This window comes from Lichenostomus cassidix, chromosome 5, assembly GCF_008360975.1.
Source record: "Lichenostomus cassidix isolate B80296 chromosome 5, HeHo_3.0, whole genome shotgun sequence".
NCBI lineage: Eukaryota > Metazoa > Chordata > Aves > Passeriformes > Meliphagidae > Lichenostomus > Lichenostomus cassidix.
The window spans coordinates 20,895,015-20,920,769 of NC_139486.1; the positions used below are offsets into that span (position 1 = coordinate 20,895,015).

Here is a 25,755-nt window from a genome sequence, read left to right on the forward strand (position 1 = left end):
GGGTGGAAATACACACAAGAACAAGGAGAAGGGGCAAAGTGGCAAAGATTATGAATACAGATACAAAAATAATGATCAAAATATCCTGATACATCACACTTACCCTCAGCAACATCGTCATCCACCATCAGCTTGAGGCTCTTTCCTCGCCGAACCACCCGGACAGTGTGCCACTCATTGTCATTGAGTTTCTGCCCAGCATAAAGAGTTTCAGGTCCCTTGCCTGGAAAGGGTGATAGGTGCAGCAGTTAAAGATAGACCCACAATCAGTTTAGTAATTGCTCAGTGGGAAAAGTCATGAAAATCAACCTGGTGTGATACAGACCAGTAGAGTGTACAGGTGTACAACAACTTGTAATCAGCCCTCACACCTGCACCTTCCCAGCTCAGAAAATCACAAACCCTTCCAGCCAGTCAGGTGCCTTCCTGCACAGAGACCTCAGATCACATGCATTTAAAATGGGTAGGAATTGTTCTTGTGCTGTGGTACTAGATTCCAAACATCGCACTGTACAGCACACTACAGTAATAGGAAAACAAGTTGATGACTGAAATGTCCCTCAAGCAGAGCCATTACAGCAGCATTTTGCTCTCCTAAGAATCCGGATTTACAATATCCCCAAGGTACTTGGGATTCCTTTCAAAGTTAATCACACTGGTCTCTCAACACTTTAGTATCAAACACCAGGTTGGTTTCAGTCTCCAAAAAACCAAAACAAAAATTAAAAGGAAACACCAACCACCCCCCCAAAAAAACTTCACAGAACTGTAAACCCCACCTTCAAAAACAATTTTAAAAAAATTAAAATCTCAGAAAGAAAACCATTCACCAACCTGGCTGATTGTTTTAAGGTTCTTTGGCAAAGCAGCCTAGCTTTGAGGTGCTTACTTCACCCCTTGAATTACAGTCAAAAGAGAAAGAGGAGCCATTTCTTCAACAAAAGGTTATACCACAGTTGCCCTTGCAAACAATGCTCCTGGGAAAACAGCATTAGTGCTACCCATATTTGTCCAGTTTCACTGTTCACCCATCACAGTTGACAGGCAATTACTTAAAAAATTAATTGTTCAGATTACAGGACCAGAACACCTCACTCATGTCAAATGGTAAGTGAAATTGAATAATAGTGTGTGCTAAATTAAAAGCATCTATCCTCATTTCAGTTCAGTACTAAAGTGGGGGGTTTTGATCCAGGTACACCAGAATGTGTAGAATGAGGACAGCCGAACTTGTTGCACATTGGATCTGGACTCACTGCCCAAAGTGGCAAAAGGAAAACCCAAGAAAGAAAAAACAAGACATATTGAACATATTTAAAAAGATGAGATAGGGACAATGAGGCACTGCTATAGCTCACCCTATTGCACCAGTAAAACAAATATTAGATAGTCCATAGCCCACAGGATGCACACAGCCTAATGAGCAACATTACTGGAATTGCTTCTCACCAAAGGAGGAACATGGGCAAAGAACGTTGTGTCTCATTCAGCTATGATACAACATATAGTAGGGGAATTCTTCAGAAGAAGACCACAGCAAAAAAACCATTCTGTTATTCTTTTAAAAAGATCATGCAGCTCATGCTAATAAAAAAATAGGAGTTTAACACCTTTTCAAATAAAACCCATTGCCAGCCAGTTTTACCCTCAACTAAGATTAAAAAAAAAAAGTTTTTCTAGTGATCTGAAGGACAAAAGTCATTCTTGGATTAAAAGGATGGGGAGTCATATATCGCAGTTACAGGGAGTATCTCCTTAGCAGGAGAAATCCATAACCTCTGCAGTCCCTCATCCATATGCCAAAGTCACATACCACACATGTAAATCCAGCTGAACAAGGCAGCTGAATCATGGCCAGAAAGCTTAAATTCCTTGGAACCAGACAAGCAAGACTCTAAGAGTCCAAGAAAGTTATGGCAGATTTACACCACTAAGTACATTTTAGCCAAGAGCAGGATTCACAAAATTATAGCTCTGGATGGCCAGCAAAATTATTGTCTACATCAAAATATACGGCATCAGTTCCTACAGTTCTGCTCAGTCACTTCCTGGGAAGGAAGATTAAGACGTTCACCTCATCCTGTGTGTTTATACAATGCCACCTGAAACCAGGGGAAAGGAGGGGAGGGGTACCAACACTTTTTAAAAATCCCAATCTTTTCCACATATTCATTAGAGCCCTGGAGGGCTCTGCCAAGAGAAGCAGTCAGATGTGCTGGAGTCTGCTCAGCTGAAAATGCAACACTTTCTATGCATCAGCTCTGTGTTCAGCATGGTTGAGTAACTCAGTTGCTGACCTTCTAGTTCCCCTTTTTCAACTCTACTCTGACAAAACAGGGGTCAACCAAAACTATTTGGGGGTTGGCTTGTCTTGATGCCCACTGTAACACTTTCAAAACAAAACTGTAACACCAACAGAAGTTACATGAGTATATGCTCAGAAAATGTAGTTTAACCAATTCACAAATAAACTAATAGAAAGTTAGAGCATTCCCACTTTTTCCTAATGAATAAGGTTGTCTACTTAGAAGTTACTAGTTAGTAGCTTGGACTAAAAACTTGAGTTTAACACTGCAGATATAAATATTTTGTTATTTAAGTCCATGTCCTGATCAGACAATCTTATATTTGATTGGTAGAAACAAAAAAAATTTTAATACTTTTGTTTACATACCACTCTGCCTTTTTCAACAATGGGCATGGGCTTCTTTTAGTAGGGTTACCCAAATAGCACTACATAAAAAATTCAATACATGAGCATGCTTAAGAGAATTCAGGTAAGTTTTTCAAACCAGACATATCTGAGCTTTAAAAAAAGCATTAAACATTATTTTACCCTGCTCAAGGTGTTTTATTCTCAAATGCTTTCAAGACGTTTACACAGCAGTATGTTGACTTGAAAAGCAGCAAAATTGTGTCCCCATTTTTCAGCTGAGAGTGTGCAAATGAATTGCTGCTCCTTGTGTAAACTCCCCTTGAATTCTGAGTATTTCCAAGAACTGTGCATACAGCAACTCTCACATCTGGATACCAAAATTCATTTCATTGAGCATGATTACTATATGTGCTGTCACTATACAGATGTTTATGTATGATCAGTTTTTAAACAAGGACTTGAAGATTCCTTATCAAACAATTGTCAATGCTGGGGAAAACAGACAGGAAATGGGCCATACGGACAAGGACCATAATGCTGTCCCTAACAGCAACCTCCTGCCTGGTATGGCATTTCTGTGGTCCTATAGCTAAACACACAGAAGTGTATAGACCAAGATTGGTGGGGTTTTGTTGTTTTGCAGGTTTGTGGTTTTTCATCCTTTCAAGCTATCTGCACCTATATCACCCTTCAACAAGGATAACAGATATAGGAGGAAGCAAAGCAGAAGATTGAACAGACAGAGAAAGAGAGCTAGAGATTTGTATCTTCCCTTTGTACAACATTCTCTTATGATAAAAGACAACAAAAGGCAGACAAGGAACTCTTGTAGCAATGAGCGGCATGCCTAGAAACACTTTCTATTTCAAATACTTTGGGCCATTGAGCATTAGCTAATTTCCACAACGTATTTAATTTTTATGCATGGAAAGAGTAAAGGACAACGTAACAGCAAATAGAATAAGAAAGTTTTTACTGTAGAAATAACTTAATAGTTAAGCTGACAGAGCATCACTCCTGTTGGCATGTCTGGTTATCTTGGTAGTTCCAATCCCCCTTCCCTTTGTTCTCTGAGGAACTGTGTATCCTACAGAATTGATCACTACATTTCATTTTGCACCTCAGATGAGGCAGACTAGTGAATATTCCCTTTATGCTTCGTAGTGGCAAACACAACTTAATAAGAAGCAAAAGTATCTCTTAGCCATCCCCAAATTCTGGACACAAGTTCAGCTGCAGTTCAGGATTCTTGAGCAAATATTACTTGATTCAGCTACGGTGACTCCTCCTCATGACCCCACAAATCCTCCAACATCTGCTCAAAATTTTATGCACACTGTTCATAAAAAATAATTAGTATATGCTTTCAAACATGGAAGAACTCCATCCAATCTGCCCAGAGTGTCCCCAACATTATCCCTGTATAAAAGGTGCACTGCTGCTAATTAATAGCTTGGTTTAAATGAACAGTGCTAAGAATACACATGCCAAAGTATAAAGAATCAAAAAGCAGATCGTGCCTTCCAAAAATGCTAAGTTGCTTTCCACATGGCCCCCAAGAATCCAAGCTTGTTTAGAACAAATAACTGGTCAGAGGGATGCAGTTCTGACAACACATCTGAAAACTCACTTGTTATCCATCCTCAGTGGCTAACAGCACATAGAAATTTCCTCCCATGAGATAAAGGAGAAAGAGGGTTAATCCCCTCTGCAGTTCCTCACAGGGGGATCAAAAAGTGTGCTTTTGCCTTCATGCAGGCTGTCATCATCTGATCTATCTATAAAATTAAAATGACCTGCATGAAATCAGGCTATCTTCATTATTTCATATCTTACCCAACAAGAAAGAAGTCGAACGTTGAAGTCTACAGAACAAAAGGGCTGAACAGAAGGGTCATTGCCACATTGAGGAGAATGGACAAGGTGCTTCCCTCAGTACAATTACAATAATAAATAATTCTACAGTGATACTAATGCTTTAAAAGAAGACCATCAGTAATGACAAGGTTTTATCTGCTTTTACTTCTTAATTAAAATGCTTAGCTACCATCTCAGATTTTTCCATTGGAAAGATGCATTTTTATATCTCTTTTATACAGGGCAACATCCTGCCAGAATGCCATCAGCATCCCAAAGCAGGGAGGGGCTGGGAAGAGAAAGTTGCTCTGCCTGCTTCTCACTTTTTTCATTTGTGATGGAGGTGGGGCATGGGTTGTTTTCACTTACACCTTTACATAATGACCAGAGAAATTGTGGTTTGCTGTGAAAAATGTGTGTGCAGAGACTTGTGAAACATGAGAATGAATCACAAGACACCAAAAAAGGAAGAAATAGGTGTAAGGAAAAAAATGCTGGCATTTTTTCACACATCCTTATGGATTCATGATATGTAATACATTCCTACAAAGCACAGGTTGAATATCAAAACACAAGCAGAACTGGCAGCTGCTCTGAAAATCTTCAGTAACTTTCAGTCTTTGTTAAATATAAATCAATAGTGTAATTTTTTTTTTTGTTTTTTTCAGGCAGCACTGGTATGGACAAAGTCTTTTCCTTGACCAGGATCTGCTGTTCAACCCCAGGAGCATTGTTAATTGCTAGGAAAAAAGTGGCAACCCCAGACTCTGTACATCACAAACACTTATGTAGATATCCCAGTCAAATCAACTTACGTTCTCATAAACACAAATTTGTTTTGCTCATATACAGGCTTTAGAATTCCTCTTTTCAAGAACATGTTGGCTGCCAACAAGGAATAAGCAGTTGCACACCTGTATAGATACTCACTATCATCACTGGGGGTCTTACCTGCATCAGTCTTTCCATTTCCTCAAGGAATGGGATCATGTCCATGTACTACCCCACACATTAAACAAAACATAGCATGCCCATAAGAAACAACTTTTCTGTAAGACATGCAGAAAACTTTTATGTTTAGAGCTTTACACAGTGGCTTTATTGTGAAAAGTCAGTAAAGTTGAGATGATTTACGTCAGCCTACTCAGAAGCAAAGTTTAATTATTTACATCCATTCAGCAGTAAACAGTGCATACACAAAATCCTTTAAATGCCCACAGAGTCAATTAGCCTCACAAGTGCAAGTAAGAATTCCCTGAAACACCCAGACTAACAAAGTGCATGGAATTAACTCAGTAACTACTGAAAAGTAGCAAGACCAGCCTACTAGTTTTCTCAAACATAACCCTATCTCCAAATAAACATAACAAAAAATAAGTTAAGCTAGGTTTAACTATTTTGGATACAATCTTTTTTTTTGTTTTCTTACAGGAAGCCCTTACTTAAAAACAAACAAACTAACAAAACAACAACCAAAACCAAACCCAACAAAGCACAACACAGTTCCTTGCTTTTGCTATAAATACATGTAGCACCATATGGAATAACTGTTATTCTCACTGCAGACACTCTGGCCAATAGCTCTAATAAAGTTCAACACAGATTCAGGCAGCATTCAACATGACTGCAGCTTTTTCAAAGGGCTCTGAAACAAAACTTAGTGCAGACATTAAGTTGCATGTCTTTCAGGTGATGTGAATGTAACTTGTGATTAAGAACAAGGAGATGATTTGATTGCATATATCATACAGGTCACACATGGCACAAACTGCAGCTGTGTTGAGGTTTTTCCATCAAGGGCAGTGGGTTATGCTCCCTGTTTACCTCAATTTCACGGCTGCTGAATTTTAATGCTTTTAGACACTACATAACTACTGTGTATCTAGAGCAGAATCACTTTTAACTGGAAAACATTTGAGTTAATAGAAACTTGATCCCCTCAAAAGGATTTAAATAGGAGATTACAATTTTAATGAAACCATGATTCAGTTCATCCAAAAATAATTTCATAGTGACTTAGAAAACATCCAAAATATTTCAACTTTAAGCTAAATGAAAAAAAAATCACTGTTTAAAAATAAAATAAAGCATTTCTTATTACCTATTCAAGATACTATTAACATTTAATGGCAATAGACGGTTTCCCATTTCTATTAAGTGAGGTATTTCCTCTTTTAAGGAAAGGGATTTTATTTTATATTCACAACCAGTGAGGAGGTCAAAAAAGGACACAGAAGTATGTTAAAAAAATTAAGTATTCATGCTTTTAAAACTAAGATTTACAAGAGTTTAACTAAATTAACTTCAAAGTGACTTCAGTCACACTGACTCCATGTTTGTTTTCAAATAAGGCTGTCATATAAACCACTTCACATTTGCCAAATGCCTTAAACTGCTGTTCCTAACAGATCCGGGCAACAAATGCTTCAGCATAGGTATAAAGAACTCAGAAGGTGCTATACTGCAACTCATCTATAATTCGCCTAAGAAAATATTTGTACATACTAATTTTCAGAGATTTCCAGAGAGCAAAGCTCAAAACAGCTCTCAGTCTAGGTTAAGCAGCCAGGCAATCACAGGAGCAGTGTGTATCGCAGGGAGCACCACTAGAGGGAAACCGCATTCACTGAAGCTGCTGCTTAGACAGTCTTGTGTGAGTACAAAGGAATTACAGTACTCTTTGCTGTTTTCCAGCTCCACCTGCTGATATAATTTGCTTTGCAAAAGACTACACCCCAGCAATTAATAAAATAACTCCAGAACTTCAACCCAGCTTCACCTCTGTAATAGCAAGTACCCACTGATATCAGGGTCTTTCAATAGGGTGTAACTCGCCACCCAAGAAATTACAAATATGCAGAACTTCATGAAGTTTTACTGTAAGAGAGAATTTTAAAGTAACTATTATAGCAAAAATTATGCATAGACTTTAGTACACCACAACAGTAATAAATGGGAAAAGAGATTCTATTTTAAGAAAGCTTTACATTTTATTAGCTTTCCAGTGATGCAGTGCCAATCAAAGCAAGATGCAGGGGTGACAAAGCTAGAGATTTAATTCTTCTGTTTATTCCTGTGTAGACACAATAATAGAGAAACCAAAACCAAACAGCTTCTCACCAATCCCACAGAAGTGCCTTACTTGAAGCATAGAGGGACTGTGCTACCAGCAGTAAGATCACTGAAGTTTCTCTTACTGTTTAGTTTCAAATCTCCACATAAATGCTACAAAAAAAGTGGATTAATCATGATGCTAGTGAGAAAAAGATGCTGGCAATGAAGCTGAGACAACTGGAGTGAGGTACGTGTATCATACAGGCACACCTATAGCAGCAGTGAAATAATTTGACTGCTAACTGCCTGGATGAGATCCAAACCACTTAGAGGGAAAATATTATGAATCAAATGGATGAGTCTTTAAACCAAGAACTGCCCCTTTTCCCCACACCCCTTCTCAAAGCTCTTCGCTTTTGCTATGTTACTAAACAACAGGAAGGAGTAGGCTGGAAAAGCTTGTATCATCCCATTTGGTGAGGATTCTGATGCTCTAATTGTCACTATTACTTCATTTGAAAGGATTATCTGAATTTTGGAATTATCTGATTCTTATTGCAGAGGGGGCTTTTTGTGCTTTTTTACGTATTTTAGTAGCAACTTCTCATCTAAATCTGAAAAGCAAGGAGATCAGAAAGATGGATAAATCACACAGTACGTGGAAATACAGTGCCTTACGGTAATTGCACATGTCCTAGGAAAGGATCAGCGACCACTTCCTAACAACAGACCACTTTCTAATCTTTGTATCCCTTTTTCAGAACACAGAAAATGTAGCAGTTTGAAGAAAACATGAACCCCACTTGTCATCTAGCAGTATCATCTCTATCAAATGCACTTGAGTATTTATGTTTTTTCCATGTAGGAAGCTTTAGAATCAACTACGCAGCCAGCCACTAGGAGATAGAGAGCAATCATGCAAGCAAGCAGAGTTGCTTGCAGAGAACAGATGTTTCTTGCTCTTTATCAAAAAACACTCATTCATCCCACACACATTCACAGCCCAGTTTTCTGGGGCTATTAATGAAAGCATTCTCACATAGGTATTAAGGAGATGGTCCTTTAGTATGAGCTTTCCCATGGGAATAGGGATGTTACAAGGCCAAGATGGCTGAGCAGGCCAGCAGGAAAGCAGCCTGGGCAGCTGCCACTTCTACAGAAAAAAATGCCAAAGAAAGGGTCTCCTCTTTCCAAAGGAACATTTGGCAGTTGAACAGGCAGCTCAGTCTCAGTCAGAGAAAAAAAAAAAAAAAAAGCTCCTTGAACTCCAGTCCCAAATATTGCATTTAAGGGTTTTTTTTAAATGCTCTTTTGGACACACTGCACAGTCCTCACCAACAGCATAGCATTAGAACAGAAGACAGTCCTGGTACCAACGCTTCTTTATCCTGATATCAAGGGCAAAGAATAGCATCATCACATGTTCAAAGGACTGAAACTTCCCTCTCAATTAAGGTACCTTTCCCTGTGGCACCTGGGTGCCTGAGGTGTTACAAATGAACACACAGTTACCTTCATTTTCGATAGGAGTACGACAGGAACTAGCTTCAGCCTCCCTCTAAGAGCATAACAGTATCACAGAAATAAGGTGTAAATGATTACAAAGCCAGCAGGATTCCAGTCTTCTGCAGGGGGTGCAAAACACTGCATATGCTCTTTAGGTTTACCTCTCTTTTTGCTACCTCCATTGTGAATGGTGCCACTCTTCTACGTTCTCCACTGCATACTAAATAGTGTGTATAAGTTTGCTGGAAATCCCAGATGTATTGGTAGGGGGAACACCAAAATGCATAGAAATCATACGATTAACCAGTACAAACAGCGACCAAAATCTGCAAGTGGAGATCTTTTGTTTTCAGATATTACAGGTAAGCTCTGAGTGCATAACTGGTAATGCACATTGGTCCCCTCTGCCTGAAGTGAGAAATTTCTGAGAGAAGGATGGTAAGTGGTACTTGGACCTAATATGGAAGAGTCTTTTTATTTCACTTAAGGAGCTATTGAGGAAGGATCAAATGCTTCTGGAAAGCTGAGGGATCAGAAGTGCAGGCTGGAGTGTTTAATGTTAAAGGCATTTAAAAGCTTACCCACCTCAAAGAGTGTCTTTCACGGGGAACAGAATAGAGACCTCAGCTGCTGTTACCTTTTGAAGGGTCACTGACTATTCTTCCACTTCTTAAATAGGAATGGTTACTGAAAAATAGTGACCATATACCAACACAGCTTACACTATTGTGACTGAAATTTTTCCTGATATTTAACAACTAGAGCATTGGTATATATTGGTAAACCACATTGCAGTAAAGACTAAACATTTTCAGCTTATATATCAAAAAACAAATACAACCCAATAAAAACACTTCCTGGGGAAGTTGTACTGAACCTACCTATACAAGGAATACAGATGCAGAAGACTGTCTCCAAATGCCCCCTTATCCTTTCTCTTCTTGAGCTGCAAGTTAAATGCCGCTTTTTGGTTGCCATCCTCTAAGCCTTTCATTTTCATCTTAGTATTTGCAAAACTCCTTATTTATCCAGGACACTACAGTGCTAATGCTATCTTAAAACGGAGTTTTAGGATGCAGAATGTGGACAAAATTGTGTTGCCACAAAAGCTTGGACCCTCTAGAATAAATATTTTCCTTTCCCTTTAGCAAACATCTCAAAAATGGATAAAACCTTATCGGAAATTGGAATCCAGACCTACACTGATTACTGACGTTAAAGATTAAGACACATCCAGCAGTCAAGAAGCTGACTAGCTGCAAATAATTTGTTTAATGCCACTTAACCCTTCTGTTTCCAAAAACCCTCAGCAGAAGTCACAAGGCATACTCCCAAAAGAACTGTGACCCTAAAAATTTGATTGCAGAAACCCACTTCAATCATAGCAACAAGATCTGTATCCACTGATGAAAATCCTCCTTAGGTGCTTTACAGACACCACCAATCTCCAGTCTACTGACAGCACAGGCTGGTTTCTTTCTACCTAAACTGAGAAACTCAGATGAGAAAGACAAGTGGTATACAGACCTACAGGCAAGAGACTCCTTATTTAGCTTAAGGTGCTATCAAGGAAGGATCACAGGCTTCTGGAAAGCTGAGGGATCAGACGTGCACACTGAAGGATAGTTGAGGATTTACAGATAAAGATGACATCTGAGGCAAATATTGAGAACTCCTTTGAAATTCAGATTTTAAAAGTCACAGCTTTCATGTCAGCTAAGGAGCATGTAAAGGAAAAAAATGCCCTGGGAGAAGAGAGAATGACCAAGTTAAGCACATAGCTTTAAACATACCCATATCTGTCTGTCCACAGTGCTCCCAATAACAAACTGTGTCTAAGATGCAAACTGATGCCATCTCTCTTCTCAAACATACCTCTTGAGTAATTTGATTTCATACATATACCTTCATAAAAACCCTCTATGCTCCATACAACATCTACATGTAATTCTAATATTGCTAATATTAGATAGAAGTACACCAGGAAATTAATTGGCAGGAATAATCCTAAACCAGCAACAAACTAGGAGAAAGAGAAAAGAGAAACAAAGCAGATCTCTTCCCACAGGAAGCAGACTTACTCCTGGAAAGGTACCACCAGCATTTGGGGATCTCCTTTTTGCATCCAACATGGCGAAAATTTAATGCTCACTTTAAAGAGGCTAGAGCTCTGACAGCAACATCAGTGCAAAAATCATGAGCTGAACACAAGGAAGGAAAGTGGTGACTTTATAGCCCCTGGGATCAACTGATGCCTGTGCATCTTCATCAGCCATCTCGGTTACAATCAAAGTTTATTGGTCTTTACGCACCACATTTAAAATAGTAATAAAGTTTTTAAAGAAATAAAAAAATCTAGTTGTATTGGGATTACATATTTTCTCTTTCAAAGACAATTTAACCAATGATGTTGTTTGACTATCAAGTGACAGTATATGCACTGACCTCTGGCTAAGTTGTAAAAACTCTAGAATTTGATTAATGGCATAAGCTGGTCACAAACATCTCTCTATAACATCTAATTCTTTCCATTTCCCATAGAAAGCTTAGTGACAAGCATACTTTATTTTCCACTGCAAGTTGGGAAATACATCCTTGTCCTCTGAGAAAAGCTTATTTGTGTTTTGCCTTTTCAAAGATGCCCAAAAAAACCCCCAAACCTACAAACACTCAACAAAATCTTTTTTTTCCTTCTCCAGTTGTCTGTTAAAAACAAAGGTAGTGATTGTTACAGGGATGGGTAGATTACACACCTTTCTCCCTATATATTTTTCCCCACAATGTCTTTATTTCTAGCTGGTGAACAGCTGGTGTGCTGCAATGCTGAGCAAACCAACATTTCTCTAATTTCTATTGTTCACAGGAGCACTGTGAGAATGAATCCATGCATGTTCAGAAAGCATTCAGATTCTATGCTGAACAAATGCTGCTAAACTAATAGTACTTATACAGTCCATACCATCAGCAAACGTATAATTTTAATACTATCAGAGCAGCAGAACATTTACAGATTATTTTTAAAATGTGAATTTTCAGATTCTACAATCAGTGCAAGATAAATACCAAGTAAGTAGAAGAGACCATCAAGTCCCGTGGGTGAATCAGTTGAGCAAACTTAATTTCCAGGAAAGCACCAGACTGCTAATACAGGCCATGATACAAGTAAGTGGCACAACTATACAGGGTAAGAGTTTTAAGCTCTCTATAGCTCCCACAATTTCAAGGGGAATAAGCACTCCTCTCAAGAAGGGTTTTGGCTGGGAGGAGTTGTTGGGTTTTTTGCTTTGTTTTAAAATGCAAAAGGAAAAGGCACTTCAGCATGATTTATTAAGAATCACTGCAGAATCAGTCGGGAAAAACAAATGCCATCACTTAGCTCAGCAAAGCCCCAAGAATGTTAATTATGTGGTGAGGTAAGGGTTTGATGGATTATTCAAGGCAATAGCCAAGCCTGGAGAATGAGCATTAGACCTCAGAAAACTCCTGTTTCTAAATCTTTAAAGTACTGGTTCTTCAGAAGTCAGGTTTTCATAGAAATAAATACTTTCATCTGCAAGTGTCACGTTAGCCTGATCTCATTAAGGTCTTCTAAAATAATGCACTGAGTAACACTGCAGGACCACAGGTCAAGTGTGGGGTTGGCTTTTTTTTTTCTTTTGGTTTGTTTCTTTGTTCTGCTTTTTTTATTTGTTTAACCTGTATTGCTAATGATGCTTTAGATCACTGGTTGTAAACTACTTCCTCTTACCGGTTTGTGAGGTTTCATCAAGTGTAGCATTTCCAACCTGCAGTCTGGAAAGGAGCTGGATGGCTTGTTTGAAACTTGAATAGCTTGAGTGACAAGCAATTATCCCTGGTCACCAGTCTGAGTTTACCACTGAATGGTTAAACAACTCTGCCTCTGGGCTGAACCCCTCCTTTGCTAGGAAGAGGCCCCCAGGTTTCTCTCTTGCTCCCTCTTTTATTTACTGTTTTTTTAAGGAAGAGATGGAAACTAGTTCTGATCCTTTTTCACTGCAAAGACTAATTAGCAGTATCTCCAACTAACAGGAGTTCACTTTTAACAAATGCATGTGCACAAATTCAATGGCACCTTGATTTTCAGGGGTGCTGAAAGGGAGCTATAAAGCACATCAGTCTGGAAAATCAGAGGAAAAGGTATATAAATTCAAAGTCCCAATAAATGATAGAGCAATTTTACAGGAAAGGATGTATTTACAGATGGGTCATCTCTCATTCACTCCCAAGTCCAGTTGTAGAAGTTGCTAAACATTTGCTTAATGCAAAGCATTCCCGATAGCAAATTGGTAGCTGAAGTTTTATCTATAAACCAAGCTATTTGTACAAGCCTACAAGCAGCTAGGTCACATTTAATATCCCTTAACATCACTGTTGCAATTTCAAACAGGTACAGAGTGAAAAATGTGTCAAGTACTACTGAGATGATTTGGAATTAAGGGGCTTCTAATTTCTCATTCAACATCACTAGCATCACAAAGCAAAACAGCTTCTAGTTTTATAGCGATGCCGACTTTTAATGAAGTGTCAAATACAGACACATGGTTTCATGCAAAGAACAATAAAAAGACTATTTCTATCAGAACACCAATCTAGGACAACCATCTGGATCAGCAAATTTACTCTTTTATATTTGTAGTCAAATAAGCAATAGCCACATAGTCAAAAATGATGCACAGAACATCTGCTCTCTCACCAACACAAACATCCCTTCAGCATTTAAACAAATTCAGTGTGAAAATGCACCTTTTCTGTTACTTTTCTCTTTCATAAGCCACATCTGATTATCTACTGAAGAATGCTTGCTGCTATAACAGAAATACCATGTATATGGGATTATGACATTAAGATGAATATTTATACTATATGCAAACACGTTTGCTGAACAAACCAAGAGGTGCTGCCACAGGACAGATCCTGTTTGACATCCAGGAAATAAAAAGAATAGGAGGCATTTTTGGTTCAGTGAATTGGCAACATCAGCAGGAGGAATAAAAAATCACTTCATGCCAATCTGAAAATGTCCTTGGTTTCTGCACCAAAAATTGCCTCCCCAAAAGCAACACAAAAACAGTTCGGCATGGAGGTTTTCTTTAATTCAAACCAAAATAAGGCTGAAGGACTCACACTATGCCTTCTTTGCTGTGGTATTCAATGGCAAGATCAGGCCTCCAAAGTTCCTGACATATATAAATAAAGTCATGGGACCAGAAAGCCTGCATCCAAATGTACTGAGGGAGCCAGCCATTGTCCATGAAAGAACACCTTCAATCACCTTTGAAGGGCTGCAGTCACAGAAGGAGGTCTCAAAGTGAAAAAAAAAAATTTAAAAGCTAGCCTTGTTTTATGCAGAGAGTTGGAATGCAGACCTCCAGAGACCACTTTCCAACCCAAATTGTTCTATGAAAATGTTTTATTTCACTGGAAACCAGAAGTTTGTTTTCACTGACTGGGACAGGAAATAATTTTAGAGTAAGTTAAACATTGAGACACTATTAAAAATGAAAAGTCAAAATATTTTTATATTAGATGTCATAATAATTTTATGTTTCCCATTTCGTTTTTCATAAATACTTGCCAAGTTCAAACAAACTTAACAAACAGATGCAGTCAACATAAATCTGCACATTTCAGCCAATAAACTGTTCAAATGAAAACACTTAATCTAGTTGTACTTGGCAGCTGCTTTCAGCAATACTACTCCTGCAAAAAACAAAACTTTTGTGAGAAAACCTCTATTCAGAAAAACTGCATATAAAATTAACTACCTCAGGCAAAACCTATAGACTAATGTCCCTATTTACCAGGATTTATTAATCTAAAGTACTGACCAGAATAAATAAAGCTATTCGTAGCATCAGACAGGAAAACAACTGACTGCAAGTCTGTGTCTGATAAACTCAGGTCTGTGAACTCGAGCTGACCAGCAGCTCTGCTGTACCATGAGCAACAACATTCTGCAACACACTAACGGCAGCTGCCTTTTCCATCGACATTATTCTTCTGGACTGCACTCTTAAAATGCTATGGACACTTACAGTATAATCCCTTGCAGAATGATCCCTAAGGAAACAGGCAGATTTTGCATATACTTATCAGTTGGGAGAGCTAACCCTATCAAATTTGATTCTTTTTATCCTCGTAATGAGAGATTTGTCAAAAATGCCTTCCTACACTCATCATCTGTGTTCATGGCAGAGATGGCTCCTACAGCCCAATCACTGACACCATATCAGAGTAACATGAAGAAATCAAGTCTGCCCTGAACAGGAATCCATTCTAAGTAAACCACATTCTCTCTGGGTGCCTCTCTTCACAGCAGTGATTCAGTTCAAGCCCTCTTCAGTCACAGTTATTAGACATGAACAGAGCAATCCCCAGCACCTCTCAGCAGGAGGAAGCCTGGACACCTCCACTTCTCCATATGCTCCCACACAGAGGGAAATGGGCAGCATCTCCAGTGCATCTAATCCGACAAATTTTCTCAGGAAAAAAAAAAAACATGAAGACACATTTGTCCCCCTGAACAAACACTGGGAATAAGCTTTAAAGTCAGACTGCAAGATTGCTTAGAGAAACGCCTGAATCTCCTTACCAACATTTTGTTTGCAGCAGTTTTCAATTTCTTTCCCGACAGTGTGAACCCCTTTATTGATACAACATGATTTATGCAAATAATCACAGCTAACATAGGAGGCACTTATTTTGTTATGCCCAGAATTTACATGCATTCAGTGAAAGGTAATTTTTTTCTGGCTGGCTGCAAAATTGCCACTAATATTACACAAACACTTCTCTGGCTTTAGGCCAGAGCCCCTGCTATGCATACATCATATATTCAGTTAACAGCCAGTTTCAGGAGGGCAAGATCTACAGCTAAACTAATTCTCTGAATAGGTCTAGCACCAGCTTTTGTGACTGGCCTTTTTGGTGAAATTGTATCATGAGGCTGGCAGTCTGGCTTTCAGTAATACAAAGGTTTCTGCTAGCCACCACTCTGAAGCAAAGGAAGCATGTGCATGTGTGTGGGAAGGCATGGTGGGGAGATGCAAAGCAAAAAAAGTTTATTTTCCCACTGTGGTGATCCTGAAAATTTCTCTTCCACTCCCTCCTTCTTCTCTAGTGTTAGTATACCTTCTCCACAGTGTGCAACAGAACTGCAATTGGTCAGAAAAGTCCTGCCCTACAGTCTCTCTCACTCAGAAATGACAGAAACCAGACTGAAGCAGTAAAGCACCTCAGCAAATGACTACAGATCAGAAAAGTGCAGAGAGGCTTTAATTCCATTATGAATATTTAAAATGTTAGAAATACGTGGGAAAAAAGTTTGCATTTAGAACAACTTAGATATCAGTGAAATTTAACCACAGATAGCCTTATGATGGAAAAACAGGTCAAGAATTTCTTGCAAAGAAATGCAGACAATGCCTAGGACAAAGGAATGCCATGAAAATACATGGGTAAGAATCTTTCCTTTCACTGATACTTTCAAGTGGAATAACACAAAGCCAATCCTATACAGAATATGAATCAACTGGATATTAGCCACTTGAACAGCTTAAACTGCTTTCTAACTACCACCTAAGTATATCAATGCTAAGACATTAATCACCACCAATTAGATTCCAAGTTAACAATTACCAGAATCTGTCAATTGCCTTGTAGTTTCAAATTATTTTAGAATTTTCTCTCCAATTTCTCCACTCACCTATCCTGTCAAAAGAATTAAATGCATCAAATAATAAGAGGGAAAAGATGTGTTTCTAAAGACTCAGAGGGAAAAACCTCAACATTACAAATAGACTGCATGAGCCCTTGGGAACATTCAAAATGTATTCAAACTTGCAAAACTGAACAAACACACAGAGTTATTTCCAGCTGACACCTTACGCTATCCTGTCACAACAGATATATAACAGATAAAAGAAGAAATGACCTCAAAGAGCTTTATACTTAAATAGCCATAGACTAAATCAGAGGCATTTCTCTTTTTCTAACAGAAGCATTACAGAACTGAGAGGCAGAAGAGTCTTAAGTCCTCACACTCATGTATCTCTGGATCTAACAGATTAACATTTTATTCCTACATTACAGCAATATTTAGAGACATCTTTCAAAATATTATGCCTCTCTGTAATAGGTGTTTATCAAAATTAAATGGCTGTTTATCATTCTAAGCACAAGTAGCTTATTTCTCCAGAGCCATCAGTCTTATTTTTCTCCACAGATAATGGCTGGGAATCTCAAGGCAGGTTAGGTAACACTAAAATTATCATGACAAAGAAATAACTCATAAATATTTTGGGAGGTTCCAGTGCATTTTTCAGAGTTGACTGATCTGAATTGGTTCTTTCTTAACTTCTCCTCTAATCCCCAAGAGTCTTTGGGGAAAACAACAAGAAATGAGGCTCCAAAATGATTTCTCTCATTGACTCTGTGTCACTTTCCTTTCCATGTATCTGACTCTTTCCTTGCAAGACTCCTGAGGACTCACAGGTTTTACCATGCTAAGAACGTCTGTCTGGGAAAGTAACTACTTGCACTGGTGTGAACACAGGCTTAGCGTACACATGCAAATCTGGGGAGGCCATGTAGATCTGGAAGAGCCAGTTTGTCCTCAGCTTATGTACTGCTGGAACTAAATTAATCCCATCTATAGTATCTTTGTGACCCAGGGGTTCCAATCTCCTCAGGAAGGAATGAATTAGCTAGGAAACCTCGAATCACAAGAAAATTTAAAGTTGTCCTAGGTAACAATACAGATGTATTTAAGTATTCTATTACCACCAGCTGTGGGCCATTAGCTGTTATCTCCTGCTGTGACTCACCCCTGATAACAGACAATGGGCCATCAAGAACCCACCACATGACTCATGGAATTATCTCATCCTATTGTGAGATGCTCCACCCAGCAGGGAGGAGCCAAGCATTCCCACCTGGATATAACCTGGCCTTGGAACTACCTAAGACAGCCCTGTCTACTGGGTTCCCACAGGATGAGAGCTACCACTGGACCTTCAACTGGAGACCAAACCTTCCACAGGATTATCACTTCAACTGAACTACTTCACTTGGACTGCTACCACCACCCTAACAGGGTATCAGGTTGTATGACTTTGTCATATTATTGCACTTATTTTTAATTTTCCTTTTAAATTTTAATCCTGACTTGCAATCTCCCACTGGTTTGTTTTCAAACTAATACAAAAGTAATTCTTAGAACAGTTCACTCTACAAGCCACACAAGTGAGCTGGTGGTCAATAGTACTCAAGATATCTGATGTTCCCTAATTTCCTGTGCTTCTTATTAAGCCTTCTTCAGACGCTCACTAGAGCTGTAGTCAGCCAGCCAGCCTTACCTCAGCCTCTACAGACAATGCAAGATCTCCCTGACAAAATTAAAAGTAGTGTCTGCTCAGAAGTGAACACAGCCCAAGCATCTTGTATTCATGAGGAGTTCAAAATTCATAAGGAAAAACGTTAAAAAGTACAATATAAATGTGTATTTGAACTTCCCAGTCAGCTAGAACATTAAAAGCCTCCTACTACTCCATCCAGTACTTCTCTTCACCCAGAGAAAGTCTGCAGGCAGAGTAAGGAATGAAAGATAAATCTACTAATCCAAGGAACTCAGAAATTACTGCCATGACAAGAAGAAAGGACAAAAAAATGAAACCCCAATTGCCAGAACATCCTGTGTCCACAGACCCCTTGCATTCAAGCCCGGAAGTGGAATCTCAGATACCTCCACTGCCAACAACTGCCATGATGTCCTAAAAGAAGAGATACAATGGCAGAAGTTTTAGGGTCATGCTTCAAAATACACTTTGAAAGTAAAGGAAGATATGTACCACTATGAAGTTCAGAGGCAGCTCTGCAACCTGTAGGAGCCACTGGTATGAGTTACAGGTAAAGGGCTAGGTGATTTATTTGTCACTATGTGGACAGCCAGGAAGAAATTATAAGCTACAAGCTGAAGAAACAGTTTAGAAGAGCCAAATCTATCATTTTAGAATATGGCTTTTCTTCAGCCGTCCTCCTCAACTTGCTAAGATTCAAGCAAATCTCAGCTTAGCATCTGATTTTGTCAGGACACAGGAATGAAAGCTTCTTCTACCTACTATACCTATACAAATTGAAGATTTAGGTAAAAACGGAACAGTTGTTTCAATACTTGTATACTAAACTGATGTAATTGTGGTGCTTTGCATAACAATTTAGAAATCCATTCAAGCATAGCTAACAAGTTTGATAAGATTGAGACATATGATCAGTCATTATTGTCCATAGTTCACATTAACTAAATACACCTATCAATGTGTTATTCAGGGATTTCATAACATCACTGATAAAGAAAAATGCTTGCCATTTAGACAAGTCAAGTAGTCCTTCCATGACCTTCACTGAGAAAAATAACCAAAGACTCTTTAATTATTTGTTTGGTTTGTTTTTTTGCTAGGCTGGTTTTTGGGTTTGTTTTTTGTTTGCTTGTTTCAGGCCTTTTTCTTCTGATATGAATCACTTCTATTTAATACCATTTCACACTTTTGGTATGGGTGTCCTAACAATGCTGCATAACTTTAGAAAAGCAAAGCTTACCACTGCTACGTTTAATTCCAACAAACACAAGAGCAGTAATGTGTGCTATTACCACAGACTTTCTCACAGACCAGCCAAAGCACAAAATTTCCAGTTGGTTCTAGAATTGTGACTGTCAACCCTATTTCAAGATATGCTCCTTGACAGCTCCCAGCATCCTTTCATCATTTTTATGTGATGTTTACATCCAGTCCTCTAAATTTCATCTCTTACATTGATTGCTATTATGTTCTGCTTTGATTAGATTTTTCTCTAATAGTAATAGCAAGGTACTTACATAACTGTTATATAAATGTGATAAGTTCCTTATGAGAAAACAAAACTGCATTAATTTTACTGGAGCTGCAAGGCATATTCTCTCAGCTGCTTATCTCCAATTCCACAGGTAATCATCAAAATATTGTGGAGAATTCTGCTTGCAAAGCTCTGCCACTTCTCACAAAGCTGCCTGCGTGTCACACTTGCTCTCACACCATAGCATTTGACAGAAACGCTGTCAAGAGAGAGAACTTTTGTATCTGTTTTTAAGGTGTTGAATAGGCTTATGACATAAGAGTGGAAATCACAAGTTGGTGAGCTTTTTAGTGACATTCAAAACTTTACTGGATAAGGCCCTTCAGACTAACCTAATCAAACCTACTTCGCTTAACATAACAGATGAATGGCTCAGGATATCCTTTTCAAGCTAAATTATTCAAAATTCTCTTTTCTTGTTTCCCAGGATCATAGAATGGTTTAGGTTGAAAGGGGCCTCACAGATCATCTAGTTCTAACCTCCCTGTCATGGGCAGGGACACCTTCCACTAGACCAGGTTGCTCAGAACTCCATCCAACCTGGCCTTGAATACATCCAGGGATCAGGCTTCCTGGGCAATCTATTCCAGTGTCTCACCACCCTCACAGTAAAGAATTTCTTCCTAATATCCAATCTGAATCTATTCTCTTTCAGCTTAAAGCCATTCCCCCTTGTCCTGTCAGTATGTGCCCTTATAAAAAGTCCCTCTCCATCTTTTTTGTAGGCTCCATCAGGCACTGGAAGGCCCCAGTTAGGTCACCCCTAAGCCTTCTCTTCTCCAGAGGGAACAGATTTCTCAGCCTTTTCTTGCAAGAGAGGTGATCTAGCCCTCTAATCATCCTCACGGCCCTCCTCTGGACTTGCTCCCAACAAGTCCATGTCCTTCCTGTGCTGGGGCTCTCAGAGCTGGGTTCAGCACCCTAATAAAACTGGGGCCTCAACAAAGCAGAATAGAGCAGCCCTGCTGGCCACGCTGCTTTGGACGCAGCCCAGTTTGGCACTCTGGGCTGTGAGCACACACTGCTGGGTCATATCCAGCCTCTCACTCACCAGCACCCCTAAGTCCTCAGCAGGCTGATTTCAAACTGTGTTGATACCAGAGTTTGCCCCAACCTGGGTACAGCACCTTGCACTCGAAAAAATCACTTGCCCTGACTAGCACACAACTCCTGGTACCCAAGATCTGTAAATTTTTTTTTTTTTTTTTAAGTACAGATAATCTGGAAGACAGATGAGAAGATGGAAATTGAGAGAGGCACAATAAGTTAGCAGATGGGCAGATAAAAGATGAGATGATACGCTGAAATAGAAAGTGGTGTAGAATGACATATTAAACTAGAACATGCACACAGCAAGAACAATCACTGTAAGAAACAATAAAGATAGGCTTTGAGGTACAAAAGAGATACAGAATAGGTGACAGGAAAGAAAGACTACATAATTTGAAAAGACCCTAGGGAACAAAGCAGCTGAAAGAATGCTAAAAATAATGGTTTTCTAGATACATCGTCCAAACATGATATTTGAAGAGGAACAAAAAAAAAACCAAAAAGACAAACACAGAGAGGTTGCAAATTGGTTTTTTAAAGCACAAAGCTGAGGAAGAACAACAAACTGCAGGCCTTCATGCTGAAAATAGCATTTGCAAGTAACCTCCAGCTTTTCTTCTAAAGAAAATATTTCAGAGTGCCAAACAACAAAGGAGAGTATGGCAAGCACCATCCTGGGCATTTCTAGGCAGCATTGAAAACCATAGCTCAGTGTTCCATCAGCTCTCAGACGGAAATACTGCCCTCCCACTCACATAGTACATAAAAAGTACAGCCAAGTAACTGTAACCTTCTCACATGTACAGGAGCAGCCAAAGAACAACTAAATAATCAGAAATCTGCATTACCACAAGCATGTATATTTTATTGGAGTGAGGAACGGAAGAGAGAGTTGTACTGAGAAGACAGAAGAAGATTTGGTTATAATCCTGTATTAATTGCTGCATTTAACAATACATGCAGGGATTTAAATACTTGGATATTTATATGAAAACTGTACACAGACTTAATTGTTTTCCTAGGTAGACAAAATGACACTTGACAAAATCAACAAAAGTAAAGGAACTGCAGCTTTTGCTGGGGTAGTAACTTATTTTTACCCCTTTCACACAAGTGCTAGATGAAAAATACATTTAAATTGCCAAGAACTTCAGTTCTTTTTCCACAAACTACCCAGTCATTAAACCATCTTCTGCAACCAGCCTGCAGAACATAACTGAACCCTTGTTTTTTTACTGAACCCTTGTGAAACACACTAGGCATCTTCACAGCAGTCTAGGCAAAAACACCACACTGGAGCTGGATTCACACTCCAAGTAATTTCAGTGCAGTTGCATCCAGGATTAATTTGGCTCATTATCTCTCTCATAAAGATGATGAAATGACACAGCAACTACAGTTACTACAGTACAATGCTCCAGAGAACCACGCAGGAAACACCTTGCCCAAAACTCATCTGTCCTATTACTGATGTTCATTGCAGATTCTATGGCTTCTCTAACAGAAATGTAGATGTTAACATTAAATGTGGCTGATCTCTTGGGCCACAAAGATTAATACAATAAAAATAATTGGGGAAAAATAGCAATGAATTTTTCATAACCTACTATTGCTATTTTTTATATTTGTCACGTGCAAGCCATATTGAATGAAACTTCAGAATGTGAGTGGACTCACTGTGGCACTGATAACTTATGAAGAACAGACAGTATGCTTGCTTAATTTACTTCACTGAGAAATCACTGAAAGGTATCCTTTAGAGTATTGAGTTATTATACACAGGGGAAAAAAATAATAACAACTGAAATTGGATTGCACTTTAGGAGACAAAAATAAATAAGAATGCTGCGGGACCACTACAAAATTAACATAAAACTAACAATATTAACACTGAAATTAAGTGTTGGACTGCTACCATATTATTGAAGGAGTCACAATAGAATGGTGTTTGAAATTTAACAAATAAGCTGATTTTAATTTCAAACACTCTTCAGCACCCAAAGCTTTCAAGTCAGGCAAACACCTTGGGAGTGCCATGAAGCTGACTGACAATGACTAGTTCCTTTGTATCTTGCATTTTGAGATGCTAAATGGGGACTATTTTAGATTTTGTGCAAAGCTCATCTGGTCTTCTCTTTAATATTGATCTTGCCCAACACCTGCTCATCATCAGTTCTTGCAGTTTATCATCCACCTGGTACAGAACTACATCTAGAATGGACTACAGTATTGTACTACAGATGGTAAAATGCACAAGAAAAGTAGAAAAAGGAATTATTGCCCCTCCACACTGCAACAGAACATTTTCCCAAAGAGCTCCAAATCCAAAAGGACAGCCACACTATAATGGAAGCTAAAACTGAAGGTTTTTAACATTCACATGACAGAATCCCTTTCAGAACTTGAAGGCAACTCTCTCACTTCCCAAAGAAAATTACTAGTAGAAAGAGACATCTCTGAAAGAGAGATACTTGTGATGAAGAAAAAAGTGAAACAGCTGTTAAGCAAAAGAAGTTGCTTCATGTTCACATATTTGGACACAGGAGTCCTTCACAGCAGGGGCTTTATTACATGCACCACCTCAAAAGTCAATAGGATTGAAGAGCCTGAGCAATACAAATCTCTGGGCTTTACACAATTCTCCACGCAACTCTCACGTTCACTCCTTGAGAGCTCTTCAGCACTTCATCCTGCAACTCTCATTTACCTGTCAGCCTCCCTATCCCTAGAACTCACATGAGACATCTCTGATAAAAAGCAACACATTCAGCTGTGCACTGAGCAAATATCCAGTCCGCAGGGGAATTGAATGTATCCTAAGCTTCATAATCAGATATAAGACCGCTCTCCATGGCACCTAGCAACACTAATTGGTACCAATCTTATCTTTTTTGGAGGAAAAAAGGCTGGTCTAAGCTACTTAAGTAGTATGATAAAAATAAAAAAAAGAAATTAAAAACCAAAAAACTGAACAAACAAAACCAACAAAAAACAAACAAAAAACCCCAAACAAACAAACAAAAAACAAACCAAAAAAAACCCAAAAACCACCTTCACCACAAACACTGGGGTAAGAAACAGGGGGGTTGACAGGTTAGTCTCAGTTTCTACACCACTTGTTCCACACAAGAGATGGGAACCATTTTTGGGCCTTCTGAATACAATGTGAGGAAACTGAGAGGTTCTAAAAAACACTCATACCCTTAGACACAGAGAAACAAGCAAAGAACTCTTTGTTAGAAACACTTGAGAATATCAGAAAGAGACAGTTCACAACATAACTGCTAGTTTGAGGCTGGTTTGATCAAGTCAAAGGATAGCCTGCATGGTGAAAAACTGATGAAAACATAAGACATTACAGGACACTGAAGAGCTCTTTCTAAATGCCTTTGAAACACAGTCAGTGAATGCTACGCAACTATTCAGTATAAGAAATGTAACAGCCTCAAGTCATGACCAAATTATAACAGTTTTGAGAAAATAAGAACAGAAATGTATCTGCCAAATTCGTGAGAGAAGGCGAATGAATGCAAGAATCCAAAAGCAATTACAAACAGAAGAAAAATGTGATAAAGTATCACCCCCTTCCTACACATAAAGAAATGAGAGTCCCAGGAGAAAAACCCCTGGAGAAGGAGGATAACCAGGACCACTTACAGTTTTAATTTTTTAAAATAGAAGTTGCTACATAAATATATAAAAATCTATTATATGGCATATAAGGTGGGAGAAGAAAGTTAAATAACCCTATACTTGTGCTGTGTTTTTTCCACTGGTTTTCTTTGTGGGCTTTTTTTTCTTGTTTGAAATTCCTTGTAACAGCAAAGCTGGAAATGCCTTATGCAGGCTCCCTCATAAAATATCAGAAGACCCTTACATGATCATATCAATACTCTGAAGTGACAAGTAAGTTTCAAAATCCTTACCAAAATTATTTTTATTATTATAATCTATTAAATGTACATCCAAGTGTTTCTGTTACACAATTCAATTGTTGAAAAAAAAGTCAATGCTTTGAAAGTTAAAGCCCAAACTATTTTGGGATAAAATGTAAAAGAAAGGAAGCCCTTTAAGTATTACACATTAACTTCCCAAAGGAATAAAGTCTTTATTCCTACCAATTTTAAGGTTTGGTAATGACACATTGACAATTTAATTGAGAGAATAAAGCAATCAATTTATGTGTGCATTTAAACACAATCCCACCAATCCTTGGATGGTCATTCTTACAACAGATTTTCCAACATTCATTCAGTGTATATAAACTCTTCAAGAAGAAAGAAAACAGCAGGGACATGTCAAGACTGCTTTAGTTTGCGAAAGGGAGAATAGCAGAATACAAATAAATCTTTGAAAAAACATGGGCTACTTGTACATTGAGCTTTCCTGTTCAAATTACCAAGGAAACCTCCTTTGCTTGTCTGTAAATTAGCTTGGTTCTAGGCAACTCCCCAGTTCATCACTGAAGCTGTGACACTGGAGAGATTATTCACAAATATAATACATGGAATAGACCAAGTTAATCAGCATTATTGCCTCTTTGATTAACGTTCTTCTATTCACAGAGTTGCAACAATACTACTACTAGTAGTAATGACAGATTATAGTATTCTCAAAATTACTATTGAGCTGCTTAGGGACCCCAAAGGAGTTAACATCAGCTTGTATACCATGACTGAAAGGAAGTCAGATTACTAATAGATTTTATGTAAATTGCAAAA

General features: G+C 38.5%; 1 protein-coding gene across 14 annotated transcripts in view; it reads right to left on the reverse strand.

The window, feature by feature from the left end:
• The window catches only part of NRXN3 (neurexin 3), a 982,570-nt gene that overhangs the window by 552,753 nt on the left and 404,062 nt on the right, over positions 1–25,755 (reverse strand). For all 14 annotated transcript variants that reach the window (XR_014852509.1, XR_014852510.1, XM_085061643.1 and 11 more), the window contains one exon: positions 104–223. Coding sequence is in view for 12 of the 14 variants with exons in the window: in XM_085061643.1 (XP_084917769.1) it covers positions 104–223 (120 nt within the window). In the remaining 2 variants the exon portion in view is untranslated. The remainder of the gene's footprint in view (positions 1–103; positions 224–25,755) is intronic.